General features: G+C 53.8%; 4 protein-coding genes across 4 annotated transcripts; 2 read left to right on the plus strand and 2 right to left on the minus strand.

Annotated features, from left to right (window-relative positions):
* Positions 1-157: 157 nt before the first annotated feature.
* EV422DRAFT_525300 (uncharacterized protein) lies at positions 158-1,667 on the plus strand. The gene is made up of 3 exons (XM_053070044.1): positions 158-468; positions 594-788; positions 854-1,667. The coding sequence occupies exons 1-3, from the start codon at positions 403-405 to the stop codon at positions 1,505-1,507; spliced, it is 915 nt and encodes a 304-aa protein (XP_052926422.1). The 5' UTR covers positions 158-402; the 3' UTR covers positions 1,508-1,667.
* Positions 1,668-1,836: 169 nt separating this feature from the next.
* EV422DRAFT_413440 (uncharacterized protein) lies at positions 1,837-5,815 on the minus strand. The gene is made up of 3 exons (XM_053067047.1): positions 5,272-5,815; positions 3,431-5,205; positions 1,837-3,363 (listed from the first exon to the last, which is right to left on the minus strand). The coding sequence occupies exons 1-3, from the start codon at positions 5,663-5,665 to the stop codon at positions 2,167-2,169; spliced, it is 3,366 nt and encodes a 1,121-aa protein (XP_052926423.1). The 5' UTR covers positions 5,666-5,815; the 3' UTR covers positions 1,837-2,166.
* A 2,370-nt stretch (positions 5,816-8,185) lies between these two features.
* EV422DRAFT_566445 (uncharacterized protein) lies at positions 8,186-12,648 on the plus strand (the record flags this gene model as incomplete). The annotated part of the gene is made up of 5 exons (XM_053072437.1): positions 8,186-8,300; positions 8,416-8,960; positions 9,042-10,323; positions 10,387-11,385; positions 11,471-12,648. 5 exons carry the CDS (start codon positions 8,186-8,188, stop codon positions 12,646-12,648), a joined length of 4,119 nt encoding a protein of 1,372 aa, XP_052926424.1.
* A 317-nt stretch (positions 12,649-12,965) lies between these two features.
* EV422DRAFT_550415 (ribonucleotide reductase) lies at positions 12,966-15,934 on the minus strand (the record flags this gene model as incomplete). The annotated part of the gene is made up of 8 exons (XM_053071767.1): positions 12,966-13,189; positions 13,263-13,401; positions 13,476-13,692; positions 13,766-14,783; positions 14,852-15,485; positions 15,556-15,633; positions 15,720-15,826; positions 15,916-15,934. 8 exons carry the CDS (start codon positions 15,932-15,934, stop codon positions 12,966-12,968), a joined length of 2,436 nt encoding a protein of 811 aa, XP_052926425.1.
* Between the last annotated feature and the right edge of the window lie 565 nt (positions 15,935-16,499).

Below are 16,499 nucleotides of genomic sequence, written 5' to 3' on the forward strand. Positions count from 1 at the left end.
GCGACTGCCAAACATCAAATAGTACCATAGAACCAGGGGGGTATCAAAACCAGGTCAAAGAAACGGTGTGGGTGAAGTCACCAAAACCCCAGGAGGCGTCTGCAAGGTTGGTGTGTCCATCTCATTGAACTAAGCGGTTGCCGTTCATTGGGACCATTGGGCCATAAGACCGTTTTTGATTCCGTACGTATCTCATCCTGTCATCTCCTCTCCTCCGACACGGCGCACTTGACCGTGGGCCATAAGATCGTGCACTGCGTGAGCTTGTTTTCATGCCCGTGAGTGAGAGGCTTCTTCACGCTGCTTACGCGTGACTTGAACCGACTTCGACAACAAGTTCAGAGAGTTCAGGACATGCAGGTCTGAAAGTGCAGACTACCCTGACGCCCCTGTCCTAGCAAAATGGCGCAAGACAGATTGATAAGGTGGGCTCTCAGCGTCACCTCTCTGACGCAGGAACAGCAGCAGGTGCGTTTAGCATTCCGCGACGCTATAAGCCGCGTAAAATGCAGAGGCGTTGACGTGTACGGCACGCAGAATGGCTTCATATTTCTCCCCGTCCCTGAACTCCACTGAGCACCTCGTCCCGGCAGGCCTGTCTAGCTTTCACCGCCCTGCTCCCGCCAGCGGAACAAACGCGGATACGTAAATTCGTACACACGGTAGATGCCCTCCGAAGCCTCGTCGGGCAGCTGCTGGCTCGGCTAGCTATCTTGTCTTTCCTTCCGGCAGGAACGAGATGGGCCGAGGTGGAGATACAGAGGAACGATGAGTGGAAGCCATATCTCGTACGTTGGGAAGTACTTCAGTGGGAAAACTGCAACTACCATCTAAATTGTCGCACAAACCCCAGGTCTCTCCGGCGGTTCCCAACCTCCTCTTTAACGTCTCCCACCAAGGCGACTGGGTCGTCCTCCTCGCCGGGCACGCACAACTCCTCGGCGTCGACGTCGCCCGCACCGAGATGACAGCCGCCCAAAAGCTTTCCAGCTACTTCAGCTACTTCCCGCACGTGTTCACCGACCGCGAGTGGGAGTATATCCGGGGGTACCGGAAAACCGACGACGAGGAGGGATGTGCTGAGGAATTACCCACGGGCGCTTTTCATGTGGATTTGGCGATCTTGCCAGAGTCGCAGGTGCAGCAGTTGCATCGGTTTCATCAGATGTGGGCGTTGAAGGAGAGTTATATCAAGGCGATTGGACGCGGGTTGGATGCCAATTTGAGGCATATTGAGTTTAGCGTGCCTGAAGGGCATGTGATTTCGCTGGATCCTGGGCATGTCGAGCGGGAAATCACATTGAGTGTTGACGGCGAGGAGAAGCCGGAATGTCTCCTCACGTTGTCGTACCTGGACGCATTGCATCCCATTGCGACATGTCATGTACGCGCCGCGACCGCCGGACCTGGCCAACCGGCAGCACCGCTAGCTGGGGATGAGGATGGGCAGTGGTTCAAAGAAAGGACGTGGGCGGAGTTGGAGTCGAGCATTAGGAAAGTGCAATGATTTAGTTTCAGAGATGATGCGGCGGTAGCGGAGTGTTCATTCCCATGTAAATATAGATCAGATACTATAGATTAGGCGTTAACGGGTCGGCCGTAGTTTTTATTTAGCATATTCACTTTCATTCCTCAAAGGCTCAAATATGCATCCGGAAACAGCAAAAGCTGTGTGAATAACATATTACATTCCGGAAAACACAAGTAAACACGATTCAAAATGGAGACAAAAGACAACAAAAAAAGGAACACAGCTTGCACTCCCATGATTTATACATAGACGTACAGGCGGGACGCAAGTGGGGATAGGGGAAAAAGAAGGAGGGAGTGGCAGAGAGAGCGCGGCCAGATCCGCGATCCTCGGAACGCAATGTCAAAGGTGATGGGAAGACGAGCGCGATCACGCGTATCCAAAATGTAAGTGTGGTAGGTATCCGAGGAAGCGGGGGGAAGAAGAAAGGCAACACCAAAAAGCAGGTTGATGGGAGCCGCGGTGAATGTTTGCTTGCCAAGACTGCGAGGGTGCCGAACGTACGAAGAATCGTCAGAGGCATCCAGCCCTTGCACCCAGTCGGGGATGGCCACACCGATGAAGAAGCCGGTGGAATCTGATCCAAAAAAATTACCGTCTCCACCAGCCTGCATACACAAGCCCGAGGACGCGTTTTAAGGCATCCGTCGATCAACGCTAGGCGGAACCCCTGTATACGGCGAAACAAAGTCTTCCGGGCCCTGTTGCTCCTCCTGCATCGCGGTGCTCGATAGCGTTCGTACCCCGGCCTGTTGTTTCGCGTGTGCCGGCGGGGTGGCTTGGTCGGGGCTGGACGGCGAAGAGGTCGGCGGCGACTTGATCATGCTCGAGAGTGAAGACAGTGGTTCATTCACTCGGGGTGGCTGCTTCGCGTCTTTCGCGCCGGATACAGGTACCTTCTCCGAATTGCGCCGGACGACGACAAAGGCCGACGCACGACGTCTTCTCTCGTTCTCGGCCGCGGAGGTTGGTGGCCCAGAGGTACCTCCGGCCTGGGATCTTTGCCACGGAAGACTGGACGGAAGCGACGATGACGGCGTTGCGGTAGCAGGAGTGGAGGGTGGGCCCGAAAACCCAGCCGCCGATGCTGCAGAGGACGACGAGCCTCCGAACATCAAGGGCTCTCCTGACGTGATTGCTTCGGCAGCCCCACCACCGGGAATGTTGTTATTGCCCATCACATTCGTCGGCTCAGCGTACAGTCTCTGAGCATGCGTCAGATTCTTCTTCCACACGTGTCCGTGGCAGTCCAGGAGCTGACTGTTGTTACCACCGAGTTCCCGGAACAACTCATCGAAGCTTTTGATCAGCGTCCGCAAACCCAGCAAATATCCATTATCGGGTCCCACAGTGGTTGGTGGGAAGGGTACGGGAATCTTCGCGTTCTGCTTGGCATCGCTATCGTTCTCCGAATTGGTATCATCCGAAGACACCGAGTCCACCTCGTTCAGCCCGCGCAGCGACGTGACGTTCGACACACAGTTTGCGAAATCGATCATCTTCATGTCCATCTCGCGCGGTGGTGGGGCTACAGGTTCGCCGTTCTCGCCGACGACCGATATCGAGAGCTTGGCGCCAGTCCCGTCGTCGTCTGCCCACGCGCCGTCGTACAGAATCAGAAGACTACTGGCGTAGAAGCGGAAGGTAGTCATTTTGGAGACGGCCTCGTGCAGATTCCGCAGCTTTTGCAGCAGTTGCGGGATGTAACCGATGAGATATTTCTCGCCCGCGTCCAAAAAGGTGAGTAGCGACTGCTTGAAGTTGGCGCCGTTTATTTGACGGCCGACGTATTTATCCAGATACGTGAACGTTCCGGTGGGTGGTTTGTAAACCTGGGATGTGAGAAAGATATCAGCATCTGCCATCCTCGATAAAAAATAACAATGAGCACAAGCATACCTGCATCCCACAAATCCGCACGCCCATCTTCTTGCTCGTGCTCTTCTCACACTTGCGCTCCTGCGAAATCCGCTTCTCATTGGTAGCATACACGCCATGCTGACGGCTTCCCATCTTCAGATCCAATATGCAAGGATACTGGAACCCTTGCGTCAAATCCTCCAACAGCAGGAACTGATCGGTACGTCTCTTCCCCTTTTCGCTCTCGGCCAATTTGGAGATGGTGTTGTTGTAGAGGTGCAACGACCATGGGTTGTAGGCGACGGTCGGTGAGCTGGCCGTTTTGCCGAGTGCGGCGCCTTTAACCGGGGTACGAGGATCTGTGTCCGACTGGAAATGGTTCGACGAGACGCTGGCGGCAACTGGCGTTGATGGGGACCGGATGAGGCGAGTAGGCAATTTGAGGTCTTGTAACCGCTTAGGAGTGGACACTGGAGATCTGCTAGAACCACCAGCATCTTCTTCATCGTCAGACATATGGAAGACGGAGGACGCAGCCTCTGCTGATCCGGTAGGGTCTGCCTTCGATGGACGTTTATCCCGTGATTTCCCAAGCTTTGCGGTCGGAGATGGCGTCGAAGGACCAAGTTCCGCTCCGGCTTCGGCGAGTGGGTCCGACATCGGATGCAGTGTCGGCGATGTTGGGTCGCTCGAACTAAACGAATATCGCCGTTGCATAGCCCCAAGGGCTGTCCTCAGCTGTGCAAACCGTGCCCGCAAACTTTGCGGTGACAAAGCATCCCTGAAAACCTGCTGCTGCAATTTCCGGTTCAAGCAATTGCTCAATGGGTCATCGTTGTTGACCTCATCGCTCTCAATCCCGAAGTCGCTCGACAGCATGTGCTTGTTCTCTTCGAGAATGACCAAGGGCGTCCCCTCCGCTACTCCAAACGCATCTGCATCTTCCCGCGCCGTGCTGTAAGTCACATTCACGATCCCGAGATAGGTTGCCATGAAGCGTTTGATTTCCGGGTGCATCGTCTCGACTACCTCGTAAAACTCTTTTTCCCGTGAGTTCAAAGGCTTGCAAAGTGCCTTGTCCGAAAATCGCAGGAATGATGCATGTCCGCCGACCTGATTTCTGTACGGTACGAGTGGTAGAGATGGCGGCGAATTTCGGAATTCTCGCCATTCGGAATCATCCTCCTCCTCCTCACTGTCCCCGAACGAGAGAGACCTGGCATGCCGTGATTTACGCCATGGCCCACGAGCAGGTTCAAGGCTCCGGCTCATGTTTGTGTCACTCCGATGGCATGCCAGACTGCCATGGCTGGCGGATGGAGATACCTGCGAAGCAGAGGCGCCCGAGTTGCGGCGGGAGTAGGAACGACGTTCGCTATCATGGGGAATTGACATAGCAGACGTGCCATCTCTGGCCTCTCTCACCAAGTCCTCCGCAAATTGAATGTTTTTGTGGGAACTTTTTGGTGAGGTGCCAGATACGTCTTTCTTGGTATGTACGATTGACCCGAAAGGGTGGCCGGCCGATGGCTTTGCAAATGACAAAGGAATGGGGGATTTTGCGAGTGACGCAGCCAACGCCGATGATGCGGATTCTAGCAAAGGATTCAACTGCTGGTCGACGCGCTGATCCTGATCCTGTATGTTGACAATCGTCTCAGATTCCGCAGGCCCTCTCTTGCCCATGCGCCCCGCATGAGACGAAGTTGTGTTCATACCCAGCGCATTCGCCTTATCCGTCAGAGACAGAGACGCGGCAAGAACTGTAGACAGTGTGGCAGTGGAGATTGATGCTCGGCGCGAAGATAGATGCCCTAAAAATTAAGAATGTCAGAATATTCTCCTACAAGGGACATACGGGGGGTGGAAGTGGGACTCACCATCGGTTCGGATCATCTCGACGACGGCAGGTGATGTGAGATCGAAAGATTTTGAGAGGGACTCCTCTGCCGCGGTAGAAGACGAACGCCGCTCTTTGCCTGGGATGGAATGTAATACGGAAGGTTTTCGTAGGCTAATGCCAAGGCCTGCCACACCGTCGAGTTCTGGCGCATGCAACATGTGTGGCTCGATTGATTTGTTTCCGCTGCGGAAATTTGGGGAGGAAACTGGGTACGATCGCGGAGGTGTTGTGGCGAGTATATTCTTCTGTGTTGTCGGACGCACTTCATTATCCTCGTCGATATCAATACTTTGCGTCCCAGCCCGACCTGCAGGCATGAGACGATAACTCTTAGAGCGCCGCGGCCTATCTGTGCTGGCCACGGCAATCATGCAAGAAGTGGGTTGGAGTGGCACCTCGTAGTCGACCGCAGTCGCCAGAGAAATTAAGAAGGCTACTGCGTGAGAAAATCGGTTAATATTCGAACGAAAGACACAAAACAAAATGCAGGATGTAACATGCCAACACAGAAACAAGCCAACACCTTTGCGCTACAGTTGCCACCAGGTGGACAGCTTGGTTTTGTTTGTGCATCAAAGGGCCGCTGTGTGCCATGGGATTCACCGAATTTACCTGTCACAGATTGAAACCGAAAGTGCTATCAGGGATGAACTGAAAACGATGATGTAGCGGATGTACTGTTTGAATTCGTTTTCTATGGGAAGTAGAAGAGTTTTCCACCAAGGCCCTGTTTATTGTGCGTTCCCACTAAATTTCCACAGATGTTGCAACAATCAGAAGAGGAGTAGATTTCCTCCTGACCAACTCTCATACATAAAGCTACGGGAACTGCGGAGAAGAGCAACGACGTAAGGCGCTGGATACTGAAGGGTCAGGCTTCGTTCCTCCTCAGCGAAGAGAGCCAGATGGTGTGTTGACGATGAGAGAGTGTCGTGGGAAAAACGTGTGGGGAAGTTGGGGAACGTGGGAAAACGTCTGGCGGCGAGCGGTTTTGAGTGGACCTCGCAAAGAAGGTTTGGGAAATTGGGATAGGACGGAGTAAATGGACTGGGGCTTTCGTTTACGTATCTGCTTGGGTTGATGATGATGTCTTATGACCCCAATTCCATTTGTGACGCGATTGCTGCCAATCCCCTCCTCAATCTCTCGCAGAGGCGGCCGCTCACTTCTCATCACCCTCACTACGTTTAACCATTCTTCCCCAGTGATTGGCCCACAAAAGTGACAGGCCTCAAAGCAGTGACAGCTGGACGCGACAGGTGATTTGTCAGCAACTCCGTCCTCGCCCGTGACAGATGTTTGTTTGCCTAGCAAGATGACTGGTTGGCACATGTCGATGTGATGATGTATCAGTTGAACTCTCCGCGACCATGCTCCAGAATTCAAGGTGCATGTTCAACGGCTATTTCTCTCTGGCAAATGCGGTCTCTCCCTTTGGTCTCCTGCTCAAGCGCGTCGGGTATACCCCGCGCGCCTGATGCGAAAGTTTGGCAAGGGAAGGATCAATTGGATCGACGACATGCCGTTCTAGTCCCGATTTTTATTACTATCTATGGGGTACCTAAACGGTGCCTTCTTTTGCCTCGCCCTTCCTCTCTGATGCTCGCGGTTTGGCATCCCCCGTTTCGGACTTCCTGCCCAGTGCAAGACTCCGATCCATTGCTCAGGAAGAGCGTGGCGCGCCGGCTGCGCTGGTCCCAGAGTTTTCAAAACCCGGAACTCCGTTTCGAACAGATTTTCTATAAGGAAGATGTGGGAGACGCTCAAGCAGGAAACTGGAGAGGAAAGAACGAGGACGTAAGCATACCGCGTAGGGGTATCGACATAACGATTCGATTGAGCGCTATCAGTACAGCCACGACCGCCATGACGTCGTTCAGCCTCCTTAAGTGTTTGGCCATGTCCAAATCGTCAGTCCTGCTGAAGACCACCGGTGAACATCTTCTGTGGAAGGTTCCACGAAAACGCGACAAGACCCCCGACAACGTAAACCACAGGTAAACCGATTGCGAGCCCGAAGAATGTCGGCGAATATATAGTTGAATGCGATGGACCGTCGGCAATATCCTTGAAGAACATATGTGAATGGGATGCCGAAGCAACAGAGCGCAGTGGTGGATCCGACCCGGACGTGTTTGTCGTTCGCAATGACTTTACTCTCTCGCAGGTGCTGTAAACGGTCGGCTAGTAGGTATTTGCCATCCAAGACTGTCCGTGCTCTTCGCCTACCAATGTGATAAGGAAGGAGCCCATTCCCAATTGATCCATCCTTTTGGCATCGACATGCACGTTTGCTAAGACAGCGGTAATTGCGAAGCAATAGACGACATATGCGACCTCCGCTACAAAGACGACGCTCGCGCCATCCTTCTGGATTCGCCGTATCCGTGCGACGGAGGTCAGTAACCTCGTAAAGACAATGGGAAAACAGGCTCCCACAATGAAAGAAGGACCAGAGAAAGCGGCTGCGACAGCTTCGCCTGTCTGCTGAGCAAAACCACGGGAATTCTCGGAGTAAAACCTTGCGGCGTCGTCATCGGTGGCATTGACTTGTAATGCTAGCTGCACGGCCTTGAACCCGGCGAAGGTATGGCCGAATGTGGAGGAGTGAACCCGATTCGTTGACCGTTCTGAACGAGAAAACCCACCGACGGGACTAGCAGAATAAGCTCAACCTTCGCCGACCGAAACCCTCGTGAGGTGCTCCGCCCGCACATAATATCGGTTTCACAACTTTTAGGGTTGTGGCGCTGACCCAGGATAGCCCAGCGCTGGAAGCCCTTAACGGTGCTGCCATGGTGTTTTGAGAACGACTGTTTCCAGGCGGCACCTTTCCGAAAAGGCTCCAGTCCCTACATCTTCCCATAGACAGAAGTAAACTGCTCGTACGCATGCCACTCCGTACCGTCACCGGCTACACGGATGAGGCGATTCGGCAAAGCCGTGAGCTGCTGAGTTTCTACAAGAAGCGTCAGGAAATCGAGGCTGGGTATGGCATCGCGCTAGGTTCGTACGTGAGGCAAACGGGATGGCAGAGATGGCAGTTTCCGCGCGGGAGCCGGAGAACGGGTTCGTTTTCCCACGCGTAGTTCACTCACGTAATTGCTCGCTGTCATCGTAGCCAACCTATGCAAGACTTACAGGAGAACGTCCATAGACGAGAGTCCCGCGGCAGCGAAAGGGGAAGGTCGCCGAGCAGCAGACGATGGGGTGCAAATACTGGAGTCGACAGTGTGGGGGGCAGCATTCTGCGCCGCGACGGGTCTGAAGGCGGTGGCGGATGCACATACCCAGACGGCAGCGAAACTGCAAGCCAATGTCATCGACCCCTTGCAAATGCGGATCCGCGACATGAAGACGATGCGACTGCTCCACCTCGAGCGCTCGCGTATGCTCAACCGTCAGCTCCAGGAGGTGTATACCGAGTGCAGGAGGGCAAAGCAGGAGTATGATAAGTCGCAGGAGACGGCGAATGAGGCGGTGGACGCGTTCTCGAAGGCTCAACTGAGGGCGGAGAAGAAGAAGGAGCTGGAACGATTGCAGGCGAAGGCTACTGCTGCTATAGACCGGGTTTCGGTCGCCGCTGATGCGCTTCGGACGCTGGAGGAGAAGAAAAGGACGGCACAGCAGGAGTATTTTGAGGAGAAGCTTCCGCAATTTTATTCTGTGAGTGGCGGAAGGTCGAGGGATTTCATGGGAACGATGAGTCGAAGGTTGGGGCTGACGTTACTTTTGGTGGGTCGATAGGAAATCCGCCGATACGAAGAGAAACGGCTGAATATCATTAGCCAAGCACTGAAAGACGTCGCCGACCTAGACGATGAAGAAAACGCAGTTCGGCTGACAACGACCTCCGAGACCCTCGAAGTGATCCAAGGTATCGACGTTCAGGAAGACATCGCTGAGTTCGACAAACTGCTTGAGTTGGCCGAAAAGGCCTTTGGCGAGGTCTCAGTTCGATCTTTGGTAGGCGCTCTTAAGGGCGGGAGAGTCTCCATCAAACGCGGGGACACAAGTTCGGGATGGAACAATGCTTATCTGGTGCTAATGGCGGAAGACGAGCTTCTGTACTGCTTCGACAGTGAAGACTCCGAACAGCCACGCGAGGTGATCACCTTGGGATGGTCCCAGGTTTACTCGGTGGACGATAGCTATTTTGGGCGAGCAAACTGCTTCCAACTCATGTTCGACCAAGACGATGTCTCAACCGGCAACAACAGCAAGATGGGTACTTTGAACAACTCCAATAGCAAAGGTCCATCGCGCATGACCTACAACTTTATTGCGGAGTCTGCGAACGACAAGCATGAATGGATCCATGCATTGCGGAAATTCGGGTATTGTTGCGAAACATGTGCATCGGCAGCCGACGACGGTGATGCGGAAGGTGTTGCCCCAATGCAACAGCGATCGCTGCAGTTGTGGGTAATGGAAGCGAAAGAAATGAAAGCACCGTCCACATCAGCACTTGGCCCTGTCGGAAAGTCCATAAACCCATACTGCATCGTTTTACTCAACGACGTGAAGCAGGCAAGAACGTCGGTGAAAAGCGATGATTCCCCGTTCTGGGGCGAGGAGTTTAGACTGAGCGACATCTCTCCATGTCGGACACGCCTAAGACTGTTGTTCTTTGGCAGCTCCCCAACAAAACTGCAGAAAAACATGGAAGTCGGCTATGTGAGCATCAATCTCTCTCGAATGCCTCCCAATAAACGAGTCGAAGAATGGTACCACATCCGGCCATTCGGCGGGGACAAGGATGCGGCGAAGGATCGGCCGGCGACGGTAGGCTCCGTACGAATAGCGTACAAGCTCACGAATGAGCAGAGTTTGCCCATGGGTCTCTATGAGGAGCTGTTGTCTACAGTGACGGAGCCTACCATGACGTGCGTGCAGTTCATCGGGGAGCGGATAACGAAGCCGCAGCCGAGGGAAGAGCTTGCGATTACGGTCCTGAACATCCTAGTGGCTTTTAATCGAGATGTGCAGGGGTTGCAGACGCTGACGAGGATGGAGATCGCCAAGACTGGTAGGTGTCTGGGAGTTAGCTGTGGATACTACGTGTGCTTACGATACCGTCATTTTTTATCAGCTGATCCTAATATTATGTTCCGTGGGAATTCGATTACCACCAAGATTTTGGATCAGTATATGAAGATGGTCGGGCAGCCATACTTGCGTGGAACGCTGCAATCGCTAATCAAAGGCGTCTACGCTGCAAAAGAAAGTTGCGAAGTAGATCCGTCTCGGTTGCCATCGGGCAGGGAATCGGAAACCGTCAAACGAAATTGGAAGCGTTTGCTCAACCACGTTACAATTTTCTGGGAAGCCATCCACAATTCCGCGATCAAATGTCCCGCTGAACTGGTGGACATATTCCACGACATGATGTACTCTGCCGAAACTCGCTTTCCGAAAACGAATGTCAAGTATTCTGCCGTAAGCGGGTTCATTTTCCTGCGGTTCTTCTGTCCTGCGATTTTGTCACCGAAGTTGTTTGGCATCACGGCCGATCATCCACCAGATCCGGCAATTGCTCGCACTCTGACATTGATTGCGAAGATACTGCAGAATCTCGCCAACCTTTCCGAATTTGAAGGCAAGGAACCGCACATGGCCCCGTGCAATAGCTGGATTACGACGCGACTGGATGGGATGAAACATTACATCGAGCATATTTCCGGCTTTGTTACCGGCGCCCCGCGTCCGCCAACATCTAAACCTCGCATCAACTTGCGGCGAGAAGGGGCGTTACTCCACCAGTGCATTAACGATGCTTGGGAAGTTATCCTTCCCGCTATTCGCGCTTTGCAGCCACAGTCATCCGATGAGTCGAACCATAGTGATTCCGCGACAACGGAGGCTACAGACGCGGCGGCGACTTCCGACAATCCCTTGATACGCCTGATACCAATCGTGGAGAAACTCAACGCCGCGACGGAGGAGCAGTCCGCTTTCGAGCTGGGTAGGACGGAGGATCATCTGAGGCAATCGGGTGTGCTGACAACCTTTTCGGCACTACCCAATTTCGAAGATCATGGACGCGGCGAAGAATATGCGTATGCAGATGACATTGGTGATGGTGAAGAGGGTGAGTGCCCATGCGAGTTCCCGACTTCTCAGTGATGTACTTTCGTTCAGACTTCATTGAATTATTGACACCCTCAATCATGAAGATATGGAAGTGCACAACAACATCGCCGAATACTCGTCCCCGCTCGAGTCGCCCGCTCAGCAATCAGCGATGATGCCTGTAAGCGGGGGCACCGACTCGCCAACTCAACCACAAAGCCTAACTCGCCCACGCACTCCCATCTCCCGAAGCCTGATACCCATGAAAAGCAAATCCTCCAGCAGCGGCTTCATTCTCGGCTCCCCGCTGCCAGGAGAGGGCGGCTACACGTCCAGTTTCCAGGAAGGCGTCTTTGCCGGCGTCCTTGCAGCTATCGACGACGCTGATGCCAACGACGCGTTTGGGCCTAGCCCGACCGATTCGCCCGCTTCCACACCATCTGCGGCCCCGCCCGGAGGCCCGAGCACGACGCCCTCACTTAATCGCGTCATCCAGCGCTCACCCAGCTATAGAAGCACGATGAGCAGACGGGCCCGTGCGAACAGTGCCAGCGAGCGCTCAGGCAACACCAGCGCTTACGCAGTGGACACAGCAGAGTATTCCAGCATCCGTGGGCGAGACAGCGAAGCCGAACGCCCATCCCTCCCACCCAAAGACGGTGCCACCACCTCTTACCTCCCCTCCTCCTCCTCAACACCCACCAGCTCCTCCCCCGCCACCCCTCGCCAAAAAACATCCTCCTCAGCAACAAAAGCCATATCAAACACCCTCTTCACCCGTTCCGCGAAGGTCGGCGCGCAGCTGAAAAGCATGCTGGGCGGGAAAGACCACGGGGGTTCGATCACTAGCAAGTCGTTCGCGGGGCTCGGGTCTGTGTCGGGGTTGTTTGGGAAGGGGCAGTCGAACCCGGATTTGCTGCATTCGGAGGTTGAGGCGATGCCGATTGGCAAGAATGGGTTGCGCACAGGGGATGCGGATAGGGAAAACTATGTTGCGTCCTCTTCGACTGAGGCGTCGCGGTCATTGAGAGGGACGCTTCGCCGTGGGTTGGCGAAAAGCTCGACGCTGGGGAAGTCGATGGGGAGTAGCGAGTTTCTGGGCGCTGCGGGTCCAGACGCACCGGTCATACCTCTGAAGTCTTCTATGAAGACACCACGAGGGAAATTGAGGGACGACGAAGCTGGGTCAGCTAGCCCGTCGTCCGCTGGCAAAGCCCGCCCGCAATCGATGGGCGGTTTACCTTCTTCGCTACCGGCTAGGTCCGCTATGGATACCCAATGATGTAATAGGGTGTCAGTGGTACTTCCCACCGGTTTCCATCATGTCTTCTGTTGCTCCACCGAGTTCAATCATACCTTCAACTCATTACTCCATCTACACACATATACCAAATACGATCCACCATACTGCACCCATATTGACAGATCCCACTGAACATGCCAGGCTTCGAAAGATGAAGAGACGTGTACGTAATATGTATAAACGAACAATGCAATAAAACCACCAACACACTCACACAAAAAAGAATGCAGCGCCTTGCTAATCCTTCCTCACTACAAGAAGACTCCCACTATACAAAAGACCCACATGAAACCCCGCTATCCTGAACACATAACACACGCATCCTTGTTATCCAGCGAGCACGCCATAGCGGCGAGATTATCCTCTTCCTCCTGCTGCAGTCTCCTCAGCTCCTCGTCTTCTGCCGACGATGATGCGACGGAGAGCTTGGCGCCGTTGGCTTTGGATTTTGCGAGCTTTTGCTGGTCGACGGTGAACTGGATCGCGTCGGCTGCTGGGCGGGTGCGGAGGTAGTACAGACCTGTTGGGGGAAGGAAGAGGTAAATGAGATCATTATTCCATGTCCAAAAAAGAGAGTGAAGAATCAGACGCACCGGTCTTGAGACCCTTCTTCCAGCCGTAGAAGTGCATGCTTGTCAGCTTGGCAAAGTTGGGTGCGGCGAGGTGGATATTGAGGGACTGGGATTGATCGATGAACGCGCCACGGTCGGCGGCCATGTCGATGATCACTTTCTGTAACCGCGTGAGACAAGTACCAATCAGATTGTGGATACTGCATGGCAACACACTGCAAGCGGAACACGCACCTGCGACAGCTCCCACACAGTCTTGTAGATGTCCTTCAACTCCTGAGGAATCTGCTGGATTTTTTGGATTGAGCCATTGTCCCCAATGATGCGGTTCTTCATGTCATCGTTCCACAGATTCAGCTCGGTCAGGTCCTTCAGCAAGTGGTGGTTCACAATCTGGAATTCACCACTCAGAACTCGCCGGGTGTAGATGTTGCTGGTGTATGGCTCGAAGCTATGGTTGGAAAGATCATGTTGGGGTTGTCAGGAAGGTTCCACGTAGATTTGTGTGCACAGCTCGGACTCACCACTCGTTGTTGCCGAGGATCTGCGATGTGGAGGCAGTGGGCATGGGCGCGACGAGCAAGCTGTTGCGGACACCGTGCTTGGCAATCTTCGCGCGGAGTTCTGCCCAGTCCCATCGATCTGAGGGCTTAACACCCCACATGTCGGGTTGCAGCTGTCCTTTGCTGACAGGTGAGCCCTCGTAGGTCTCATATGCGCCAAGCTTTTCTGCCAACTCGCATGACGCCTCAAGAGCGGCAAAGTAGATGGTTTCAAAGATGTCCTTGTTCAGCTGTCCAGCCTCCCGTGAGTCGAATGCAAAGCGCATCTTGATGAACGCGTCGGCAAGACCTTGTACACCGAGGCCGATGGGCCTGTGGCGGAAGTTGGAGCGACGGGCTTCTTCGACTGGGTAGTAGTTGATGTCGATGATGACGTTCAGGTTCTTTGTCATGACCTTGATGACCTCGTGTAGCTTCTTGAAATCGAACATGGGTACGCCATCTTGCTTGATGACAAAGTTGGGCAGCGAAACGGAGGCGAGGTTACACACGGCGACTTCCTCGGGCGAGGAGTATTGGACGATCTCGGTACAGAGGTTACTGCACTTGATCGTTCCCAGGTTCTTCTGGTTGGACTTCTGGTTGCACGCGTCCTTGTAGAGCATGAAAGGTGTGCCGGTCTCGATTTGAGACTCGAGGATCGCGTACCAAAGCTTCTGAGCCTTGATCGTCTTGCGGGCGCGACCTTCCTTTTCGTACTTTTCATACAGCTTGGTGAACTCCTCGCCATAAACTTCCTCCAGACCAGGTGCCTCAGCAGGACAGAACAAGCTCCAGTCGCCGTTCTGCTCGACACGTTGCATGAACAGGTCCGAGATCCACAGCGCGTAGAAGAGCTCACGTGCGCGGTTCTCCTCCTTGCCAGTGTTCTTTTTCAAATCCAAAAACTCGAACACGTCCGAGTGCCATGGTTCCAGGTAGATGGCGAAAGCTCCAGGCCTTTTGTTACCGCCTTGATCGACATACCGTGCCGTGTTGTCTGCAATGGAACGGAAGTCAGTCAAAACATTCCTTGCTGAACAATGAACTAGAATCTTATGAACTTACTAAAAACACGAAGCATGGGTACAATTCCGTTCGAGTGTCCGTTGGTACCCGCAATGTAGGAACCGAGCGCACGAATCTTGTGAATGTTGAGACCAATCCCGCCGGCCGTCTTGGAGATCATAGCGCACGTCTTGAGGGTATCGTAGATTCCTTCAATGGAATCGTCTTTCATGGTGAGCAAGAAGCAACTGGAGAGCTGCGGCCGCGGTGTACCAGCGTTGAACAGCGTTGGGGAGGCATGTGTGAAGTACTTTTCGGACATGTAGTCGTAAGTTTCGATGACAGCGTCGAGGTCTTCGCCATGTATTCCAACAGCGACACGCATGAGCATGTGTTGTGGGCGCTCAGCAACCTTGCCGTCGATGCGCAACAAGTAAGAGCGCTCCAGTGTCTTGAAACCAAAAAAGTTGTAATTGAAATCACGGTCGTAGATGATAGCCGAGTTCAACCGGTCGGCATTTTTCATGATGGCCTTGTATGTGTTTTCGGAGATCATGGAAGCGTTCTTGCCGGTTTTCGGGTTGACGTACTTGTACAGGTCTTCCATAACGTCGGTGAACTGTTTCTTGGTTTCCTTGTGAAGGTTGGAAACGGCAATACGGGCGGCGAGAATAGCATAGTCTGGGTGTTTTGTCTGTAATGGAATGAGATGCTCAGCAAAGCTGGTCTGTAGGCCAAGCAAACCAAGCTCCCACAGAACTCACCGTGAGGTATGCGGCCGTTTCCGCAGCCAGGTTGTCCAGCTCTACTGTGGTCACTCCTTGATACACACCGGTGACGACCTGAGCATAGCGAGAACGGAAAGACATGAGTGCAATGTGCGAAGGGAGATGAACGAAGCCGATGGGATCTGAGAGCTGAGACGTACCTTTTGCGAGACTTCCACAGGGTCGACGAAGTTCATGTCCAATCCATAGCACAGCTTCTGTAACCTCGCCGTGATCTTGTCGAAGGCCACGCGTTCGGGGCGACCATCTGGGTAACGGAGAGAGGACGGAGAGCAAAGCAAAGGTCAGCACACTACAAGCGGGGAGTGCGTAAGAAGCTCGGCAACGTCGACATACCTCTCTTGAAAACGAACATGCCGGCAGGGCGGTCGGTGTTTGTGGAGAAAGAAGTTGAGGTATCGGCGGTGGTATCGCTGGCGGAACTCTAGAGCAGAGCGAAGGTGGTAGTAGAAGAGGGATAGGATGGGGAGAGAGGAGGATGAGACGGCAGATCGGGGTGAGAAGTGCGATAGACTGAGAGCGATTTGGGCACCGGCTGAGTAGGACAGGTCTCGGGTATTTATACGCAGCGAGCGAGAAGCGCACGTCCGAAAGGCGGTCCGAACAGCGAAAGCCTTTGGAAGGCGCTGAGCTTCGAATGTCTGTCTGTCTGTCCGAAGTCCCGTTCCCCTTGCGAGCGACGGGCGACGCGCGGAACAGATCGCCCGTCCGAAAGCGCCTCATTATGCGCCCACTTATGAACTGCCCAGCCTCCTGCTTGCCTGACAAACCAGACCAACCATCCCTCTTCTTTACAGCTAACCGCAACGTGAAAGACGTTTGCCGTCTCACAAGGCTTCAACTCACGGGCCAGGGAAACTCCTGGCATGGAAGCGGCGTCACTTCCCGTCCTATTTCTAATCCCGAGCTTGTCCACCTGC

This window comes from Fimicolochytrium jonesii (genome assembly GCF_025526975.1).
Source record: "Fimicolochytrium jonesii strain JEL569 chromosome Unknown EV422scaffold_8, whole genome shotgun sequence".
Lineage (NCBI taxonomy): Eukaryota > Fungi > Chytridiomycota > Chytridiomycetes > Spizellomycetales > Powellomycetaceae > Fimicolochytrium > Fimicolochytrium jonesii.